This window comes from Taudactylus pleione, unplaced genomic scaffold, assembly GCF_031769625.1.
Source record: "Taudactylus pleione unplaced genomic scaffold, aTauple2 ptg000092l, whole genome shotgun sequence".
Taxonomy (NCBI): Eukaryota; Metazoa; Chordata; class Amphibia; order Anura; family Myobatrachidae; genus Taudactylus; species Taudactylus pleione.
The window spans coordinates 7,253,463-7,263,279 of NW_028284494.1; the positions used below are offsets into that span (position 1 = coordinate 7,253,463).

At 47.4% G+C, this 9,817-nt stretch overlaps 1 protein-coding gene across 3 annotated transcripts in view; it reads left to right on the forward strand.

Moving 5' to 3' along the window:
• The window catches only part of DHX29 (DExH-box helicase 29), a 67,937-nt gene extending 65,790 nt beyond the window's left edge, over window positions 1–2,147 (forward strand). For all 3 annotated transcript variants that reach the window (XM_088469414.1, XM_088469415.1, XM_088469416.1), the window contains exon 28: window positions 1,659–2,147. In XM_088469414.1, coding sequence (XP_088325540.1) covers window positions 1,659–1,708 — 50 coding nt within the window. In that variant the 3' untranslated portion in view covers window positions 1,709–2,147. The remainder of the gene's footprint in view (window positions 1–1,658) is intronic.
• Window positions 2,148–9,817: the final 7,670 nt, after the last annotated feature.

Here is a 9,817-nt window from a genome sequence, read left to right on the forward strand (position 1 = left end):
GCGGCCTGACGGTCCGGGCCTCCCTTTGGGGGATCCCAGGGTGGGAGGCCGCCTGCTACAGTTCGCCCAGTGTTGGTCGACCACTACGACAGACACTTGGGTTCTGGAGGTGGTTTCCCACGGATACGCCCTCTCCTTCCGGCACAGACCCCCGGCTCGCTTCTTCACCATGGGTCTCCCATCAGACCGGAACAAGGCTACGGAGCTGCGGAAGGTATTGCACACTATGCTCCAGGCTGGAGTTATAGTGGCGGTTCCATTCTCCCAGAGGGGCCAGGGTTTCTATTCAAATCTATTTTTGGCTGTGGTCCTGAGGGCTCTCCAAGGACCGCCGTTGGAACCACTGGGCTCAGTGGATCTTAAATGGCTAACAGCTAAGACTGTTTTCCTTCTGGCCATTGCTTCGGCCAGACGTGTTTCTGAGTTAGGGGCTCTTTCTTGTAGACCCCCTTTCTTGGTTTTTTATGGGAACAGGGCAGTGCTCCGCACTCGGCCCGAGTTTCTTCCCAAAGTTATTTCCCAGTTTCATATTAACGAGGAAATAGTTGTTCCGGCCTTTAACTCACCGGGTCTTTCCGTGGGTGAGGCCTCTTTGGATGTTGTGCGGGCCTTAAGGACTTATGTTGACCGCACTTCTTCGTTTAGGAAGTCGGACGCTTTGTTTGTCCTCTTTGGCTTCCGTAAAAAGGGTTGGCCTGCTTCAAAGCAAACTTTGGCAGCCTGGATCCGTATGGCTATTTCTGAAGCTTATCTTCATGAAGGCCTACCGGTCCCTCCTTCTCTGAAGGCTCATTCCACTAGGTCTGTGGGTCCTTCGTGGGCAGCTCGACGTGGTGCCTCGGCAGTTCAGATCTGCAAGGCTGCTACGTGGTCTTCTGTCCATACCTTCGTGAGGTATTACAGGTTTGACACCTTCGCCTCTCAGGATGCTTCCTTCGGGCGGCGGATTCTCCTTTCTGCACAGGAGCGTCCCCACCCTTAAAGGATACTGCTTTGGGACATCCCCAAGGTATCCTGTGGATACCCTATGGACCCTGAAGTAGAAAATATGAGATATGGTAAGAACTTACCCTTGTTATCTCTATTTCTACGAAGTCCATAGGGTTCCACAGGACTCCCGCCCTGTCGCACCTGTGCTGCAGATGGGCTTTGCTCTGGTCACCGGTTTTCCGTCTCCCTCTGGTGAGAATGTGATTCTTGTATGTGTCCAGATCTTTGTTCTCTCTCTTCCTTCTCCTCCTCCGGCCTATGGCTTGGTAACTAACTGAGGTGCCTTGGCCCGGGGGCGGGGTATAGGAGGGGGACCTAGTGCATCCTGGGAGGCTGAAAGCTTAACTCTTTGGTGCCCTGCGACTGACGTCACACCTATACCCCAAGGTATCCTGTGGAACCCTATGGACTTCGTAGAAATAGAGATAACAAGGGTAAGTTCTTACCATATCTCATATTTTTTTTAAGGATAATTCCAGTTTATGAACACTAAATTCTTCATAAAGTAATTTTTTTTATTATTCTTATTAATTTATTTATTAAAGCTGTGTGGTTATGTTCTCACTTTGGCATAATGCTGTCCTTGGATCACATTGTATTTTATATTCGTTTACTTGAATGACAGAATAGTATTATTTATTCTTTTTTTTTTGTGTGCACTTTCGCAGAAGACGAGATTTTGAGCATCATCAAGGAACTGATTAAAGCAGAAAAGTGAATGATCCAGGTTCCAAATCCCAAGGATTGCTCTATATAACAAGCCAAGAAATATCATCATCTAAATACATTTCAGCTCTACTGTGTATGATCTATTTTGTTCATCTTCTCAATGTTGCATGCAGCGTTGAAGAGAATATCTCCCTTTATGCATTTAAGAGTATAAAATGTTTGTTGAATTTAAAATAAAATACTGTGCCATACTCCTATAATGTCTAATCAATAGCTTACAACTGAACGTGGGTGTTTTATATCGGGCAGCTGCACATTTTTGAATACTTTATTAGTGATTCACTGCTCCACAGTGTTAGGTTGTTTCAGGAGGAGCTGTCCAGCATGTCTAGCACTGGGTATAAAGCTATGAATGGGTGCTGTGTAACTAAATATCAAGTGGAATTATGTATTGTAAATAGAAATATAAAACAGTGTATTAAAATTTACAGGCAATGTTTGATTTATTTTAATTTCGTGGTATTTCAGTAAGGACTTGTAATCCCCACCTAACCTAAATTGAAATGACATATTCTCATTTAAGCAAAAATTCACCACCCAACATTTCTTTGAATATGTTTTTGGTTTTCTGAAACATACCACTGACATCAGGACTGTCTATGGCACTATCAATTCTCTATCTTGATGAAGACCTTTCTTTGAAACACATCATTTTGAGGGCTATTATTTATCAGGTTATTACAGATTCCTATTCTGTAGGGCGCTATCAGTATAAAGTCCGGTAGCAGCCTTGTGCGATGTGCTCGTCCAATACAGAATGCATTGTCATTTTTATTTTCAAAATAAGGGATATTATAGATACATTGGCAGCAGCTAAGTCGGCTTGCTTCCGCGGGGTCTCGGACTACGTCCTTTCGGACCTATCGGGCCCCAGGTAAGGTTAGAACTCAGGCCCTGATTAAGAGCCGGTCGCTCTGACAGAGCACTCGCTCTGAATCAGGGCCTTTCTTTCTTTCTTTTTTTTTTGAACGGCCTCCTGGCCACTCGCATAGCTATGGGTGAAGACCCACAGCTATAGCGAGCGGCCATGATGATGGTCGCGATGGTCAAGACCATCGCGACGATTGGGCTTGCGACGAGTCCCTTGTGGTAGGGTCTCGTTGCCGCAAGCCCCAGAGAGATTTTGGCTCTAACAGATGGAATCTCTCCACTGACATCACTTGTGATGTCAGTGGGGCCGGACCCAAACGGTAGGCGTTCTCATGGGAACGCCTCCGTTTGGGCAGCCACCCCCCCGGCCCGCCCACCAAAGGGGGCGTGCTGTCACTCAACAGCATGCCCCCTTTGGTGCGAGACCTGGAGCGACAGAGTGCCCGTTGCTATCCGGGTCTCACGCATGCGCACGACGGAGCCGGCTCTGTCGTGCGCATGCGCTCTGGGCCACCATCGAACCGGTTGCGAGCGCTCAGCGCTTGCGACAGGGTCTGAATCAGGCCCACAGTCCTTTCCTAGGCAGTCAACCTCCAAAAAATCTACCAAGCCCAAGAAACAGGCTTGGAGTGCGAGACGTCCGGCTGTTAAGCCTGACGACAAGCCCTCAGCCTGACGGGGTGGGCCTCCTCCCGGGGGAACCCAGGATGGAAGCCCGACTTCTTCAGTTCGCCCAATATTGGTGTCAGACTACCACAGACACCTGGGTGAGAGAAGTGGTCTCGCGGGTACGCCCTCTCTTTCCGCAGACGGCCTTCCCATAAGTTCTTCTGCAAAGGCCTCCTGTCCAACAAGGACAAGGCTTTGGCTATTCATGAGGCAGTACAGTCCTTGCTTCAGGCAGGAGTTATTGTATTGGTCCCGTTACCCCAGAGGGGGATGGGTTATTATTCCAGTCTTTTTCTGGTTAGAAAACCGAACGGATATCACCGACCTATCCTCAATCTCAAGTACCTGAACAAATTCCTCAGGGTGCCTCAATTCAGGATGGAAACTGGCTATGGAACATGGGGATTTTATGGTGATGCTGGATATTCAGGATGCCTACCTGCATATCCCGATTGCTTCGGCTCACCAGCGTTTTTTCAGGTTTGCTGTGTCACAACAACATTTCCAGTTTCGGGCTCTGCTGTTTGGCCTCTCTACTGCACCTCAGGTGTTTTACAAAAGTTATGGCATCCCATCTGCGGCTGCATGGCGTCCACCTCCATTCGGTCAGCACTACACTGACCTCAGTGTCCTGGACCTCGGCCGATGGTGCCCAGGGCACACGCCCTGCTCGACCCCCCTTAGTTACGCCATTGGTTAGTACATACGGCAATTGATGCATCCAGGAACTCCTTACCATTTTTTTTTTTCATCAGCAAAATAAAGAACAAATATAAACTCAGGGAGTGTGGGTGTTCCTGGAAGGTAGCAGGGAGGTGGCTAGGCAGACACGCCCGTGTTGCTGATAGCGGATGTGTCTGAAGACGCACAATCGCTCACACAGGACGCCATACTCTGATAGAGAAACTGCACTTACCATGGGGCTCGTTCAAGTTTGATGAATCGCCCAATGGTGCGCCTAAAGATGCATCAAGACAGATTTGGTGTCTCAGTATTTAAAAATCAGCTGCGAAATTAGCATAATATGCAGCCACATGTGTTCCAACTCAGAATCAGGCCCATGAACACATGAGTCAATCATTAATCGCTCCCATATTTTTTAATATTAATAATTATGGGAGCCTCCTATTTAGATTGAGACACCCATTTACTATTTTTATTATTTAATCTGGAGGTGGGTGTATTGAGGGCACCTGTAAATCTCTGGGTGACACGGGCACTAGCTTCAGTGCGGCCATGTCACTAATATATTCAGTCACTGGCCCTGCTGGTTGTGTCACTGAGCACAGCCACAGTTGCATACGAGCAGCCTCCAATGGTAATACGGCCGCCTATGTGTGGCAGGATCACAGCCACAGCTTCCTCTTACTAAATTTGGACCTACAGGGCTTCCGTAGCCCTGTAGGACACAGCATTGATGTAACAGGAGAGTATAATGATGCGGTGGCAAATGCTGACAGATAGACCGTGGCTATATCAACCACTGTACCACCATGGCTGTTTGTTACTACGGACAGGGCTGCCAAGAGAAATCTTGGGCCCCAGTACAGCAACTTCCAGGGCCCCCCCAGGAGGGGGTGTGGCTGCGCCATGGCACAATGTAAACTGGGGGCACTACAGTGTGGCACAATATGAACTATTGGCACTGTTTAGCATAATTTGCACTATAGCACTACTATGGGGCATAAAATTAACTAGGGAACTACTATGTTGTATAAAATGTACAACCATTGCAGTAGGAGGTATCTCTCCATAAGCATTGGTCCGAGGAAATTTTGTTATACAACCCACAAAGTACTAGTTACACCACAGACTTGATTCGTGTCAGTGGTATACAATGCTAACATGCAGATGGCTGGTAACTTTAAGCTCTATATACACTTAACAGATGTGCAAGCACATGCCTTCAGATATACGCTTTTTAGAAGGTGTGCAGACATATAACTAAAACAAAATGAAAGAAATAGGGGCCTATTCATCATAACTAAAATGGCCCATAAAAAATGGTCCATAAATCATGCGGAAACACCAGTTTCCGCTTATTTAAGTTAAAGAACCATTCATTATCTGGGGTCCGATAGGCCCACCTGATATGCAGCAAACTCTGAAAACTGAAAGTTTTTGGAGTTCGCCTGCGAGAACAAGCGCCATCTTCAGATGGCGCTCGTTCTTGTAACCAAGCTCCTTCCTATGGGAAGGAGTTCTGGGGATGTGAAGAGGGATCCGAGCGGATACCTCCGCCACCATCTCAATTACTCCCCAGCAGCTTTGTACATGCATGGCCTCAGGTCACACATGCGCAGAAGCCGGGGCCAGGTAAGTAACACAGCTACTAGTGTAGCTGCGACTAATCGCTGCTTCCAAAGACACAGCAGAGATGTGAACTGTGTCCATCTCTGAATCAGGCCTATAGTGCGGCATGCTATCGAGGGGTGTGTCCTGCTTCACATATGGGTGTGTCTTGATCCACTCAGGGCATATTAACGTTGAACTTTAATATATTAGCAAGCCCTTGTATTAATTTACATTTGAAAAGAGGACTGTCTAAAAAAATATACTGTATATTGTACAGTATACACAGCACTGTGCAAAACTATACACATCACTGAGCAATCCTACACATCACACAGCACTGACTGTGCATTACACTCAGTGCCAGATTAATGTCCACATGGGCCTGGAGCTGAAATTTATGTAGGGCCTATTGTGTGCCGCTGTAGGGGGTAACAAGCGCTGTGGCGGTGTGACTAGTGATGTGCGGGCGGATGTGGCTAGTGTCCAAGTACAGATCAGCGGCATGCGTTTCACCAGGACATCACATCCTGTCAGTGGAACGCACAGCCCACTCCTAGCTATGGCACCCACCCGCACTTCTTGTCAGTGGAACGCATAGACCGGCAAAGCGCCGATCAGCTGCTAAATGGGACGCATTGGTACATTTGTGGAAAGTTAATTTCTTATTGCCACGAATAGCACCGATAAGAAATACAAATTTTTGGGTCTAAAACCTGATAATTAGTACATAATTGTAGATCTTACAGGGAAATAAAAATGAGAAATGTTGTGATTGCCTGATACTGGTATACAAATTACAAACTAAAGACACCATAACATTCTTAAAAAATAGTCAAACAAAATTTGCAAAAATATAGTTAAAAAGGGCAAAGTCCACACACTCAACAACTCCATAGGGTTAGATAGTATTAAGAAGCTCCTGTAGAATCCTGGTGGCGAATTATATGCTTCTCACAGGTCCTAAATGTATATTTAAAGTGCTCTGTAGCTCTATTCCATAGTGAACAGAGGGCTGGATTCAGAGATAGACGCAGTGAGCATTAGTGCTGCGTTTTTGGATGCAGCAGTGATGCTCAAATATTCTAATACAGTGGCAGGTATCTGTAAGAAAGACACTTCCTGCATGCAGTGTTGATCTGAGTCTGCATCCGAAGATGCAGCATCAGATCACCATCATGATCATTGGTTGCAATGGTCGCATACATCGGCCACCTGAGTAATCCAAAGCTTACCCAGACTGGCCGCGAACTCCTCTACCGGAGCCAGGACATCTGCATCCAAAGACGCAGATCCTGGCATTGGCACACCTACAACATGATGGTGACACGCCCCCATTTTATATAACAGCCCCCTCTCAGTACCCCAAATGTAGTGATTACGCAGGACTCGTTCTGCACATGCACAGACCCACAAATATTGGAGATGTACGTAAACCAATGGGATTCCGTACATCTCTGGCCCTGGTGTTCTTAAATCACCATATGCTGCCTGCATTGCAGACAACTAAAAGGAATACAGCCAAATAAGGAAAAGTCAGATGTACCACTCTCCCCTTCTGTGTTGCAGAGTTCCAATGCTGTACTTTGCCCAGGCTCCAGGGTAGCCAGGTACTCAGATGTCTGCTGCTACCAGATGGGTATTAGGAGGGTTTTTGGCAGCAAAAAAAGGTCTGCCTGCACCTATGGCTTGGTGTGTCCTTGTGTAAATACTTTGGATGCCTGTGGGGGTTGAGCTTAACATGACCAATGGTTTCCATACTGCTGGCACAATTCCAGGTGACAGGGGGAGGAGTTTAGCGTGACTGGGGACAGAGCTTAAGGAGACCAGAAGACATCAGGTGGCAGGAGGCGGGGCTTAGTGCAAGCAGGGGGTGGAGCTTAGTGTTACAAGAGGCTCACACACTGAGGACACAGCTTTGGAAGACTGGAGGCGGGGCATAGTGCACTGGGGCGGGGTTTACTGCAATCTGGGACTCCCACATTGGTGACACAGGTTTGTATGGTGGGGGCGGAGCATCGAATGGCCTCGGTGGTCGGCACAGGGGTGGTAGGGAGCAGGGGTGTTGATTGGACGATCGGGAGGATAAAGTGTTGGGCTGCTGGTAGTGAGTGAGTGGTGACAGGATAAATATTTGTTTTCCTGTCAACATGTAACACCTTTGGTGGTTACCTACAATTTATAATACATTTAAATGTGGGGAGGCAAAGGTAGATATATAATGTAATTGGTATAGTTAGGTTTCCCTGAGCAGCGAAAACGATAATTTTATGTAAATATTACATTTAGCATGAATTAAATTACATAGTAATATAGGAGTAAGTGCGTTGAAATTTCCGAAATGAAAAGTGTTTTGTAGTTCATGCAGTGGCGGTTCTAGGGGCGGGCTAACAGGGCCGTCGTCCGGAGCGCCGGCCCCTAGAGGGCGCCACTGAGTCCCCAGGAGTATAAAAAGAAAACTAGCACCGGTCCCCCCCCCGCTAGCCGTCGCAGGGAGGCTCCATTTGCCGGGCGCTCGCTGATAGTTGTTGCAGTGGCAGCCGAAAGCCAGAGCTCACTTCTGAGCTCCGGCTACCGGCTTCCGCAGAGAGCACTATGGAGGGACGTCATGACATCTTTCCCATCGATCCGAGGAGCCAGAGCTCACACCTGAGCTCCGGCGCAGAGAGCTCTTATGGGAGGGACGTCATGTCGTCTCTCCCATAGATCCGTGGTGGAGCCGCGGTCGGACCGGACGGCAGCAGATGCAGGAGCGGGGCTTAAGGTAAGTATTGTGGGTTTTTTTTTTCAGAAGCACCAGCACTAAGGGCATGGCTATAGGCATAGGCAAATGCAGGGGGGGTTCCGTCTGCCTGGAAACCCCCCTCCCCAGCACATACCATGACCGCAGTGGAAATAGTAATATAATAGAATTTACTAATGCTACATGTTCTTCTCAGTATCACAAATGAAATAATTAGCACCACCTGTGGATCTTTTAACATGTATCAGCCAGTAATAAATAACCTGTGCACAAACTAGGAGATCTGGAAAACATGCACTGTTAGGGATGCACTTCTATAGAGCCCGATATGTACATATATGTCCAGGGAAGTGCTAGGTTCTTCTGCTGCTTCTACAGGCTCCCGGACTTGCTCCAATTCTCTGGAATGGTGCTCACATCTAAAATAAAAACATTCAGCTCAGGCAGGATGGCTTACTGCCGCATCAAATGACTTCCTGTGATCCTGTATTTGCTGGAATTATGACACACAATATACATTGTATGACGCAAATAAGTACTAATTCTGCCCTCTTCATGGACTGGCCACACTCGCTCTAAAATCAAGCATTTGGAAACCCCCCTCTAGAAATCCTACGTTTGCCACTGATAGGGGGGATTACTATAGGGGGCATTACTACTGGGGGCATGGCTATAGGGGGCATTACTACTGGGGGCACGAATATAGGGGGGCATTACCACTGGGGGCATTACAACAGTGGACACTACTAATGGGGGCATTAATATAGGGGGCATCACTACTGGAGGCACTACTAATGGGGGCATTACTACTGGAGGCACTACTAATGGAGGCATTACTACTGGGGGCATTACTATAGTGGGCATTACTACTGGAGGCACTACTATAGGGAGCAATCCTAATGGGGGCATTACAACTGTGGGCACTACTATAGGGGGCATTCCTACTGTGGGCACTACTATAGGGGGCACTATTATTGGGGGCATTACCAATGGGGGCATTACTATACGGGACATTACCAATGGAGGCACTACTACTGGGGGCATTAACACTGTGGGCATTACCAATGGGGGCATTACCACTGAGGGCACTACTAATAAGGGCACTGCATGGGGGGCATCACTTGGGGGGCCATTGTGTAAGGGGTACCACTGCTGTGGGCATTGTATAAGGGGCACTACTACTGTGGGCATTGTATTAGGGGCACTACTACTGTGGGCCTTGTGTATAAGGAGCACTAATTTGGGCATTGTGTAAAAGGGGCACCACTGTGTGTCATAACACGAATAAGGGACTACTGTGTGGCGTAAATTGAATTGGGGATAATGTATTATAAAGGGAATTATACAGGGCAATACTGCGTGTGGCATAATGTATTATACAGGGCATTACTGCGTGTGGTATGTATTATACAGGTTATTACTGTGTATGGCATAATGTGTTATAAAGGGCATTACTGCATGTGGCATAATGTGTTATACAGGGCATTACTGCATGTGGCATAATGTGTTATAAAGGCCATTACT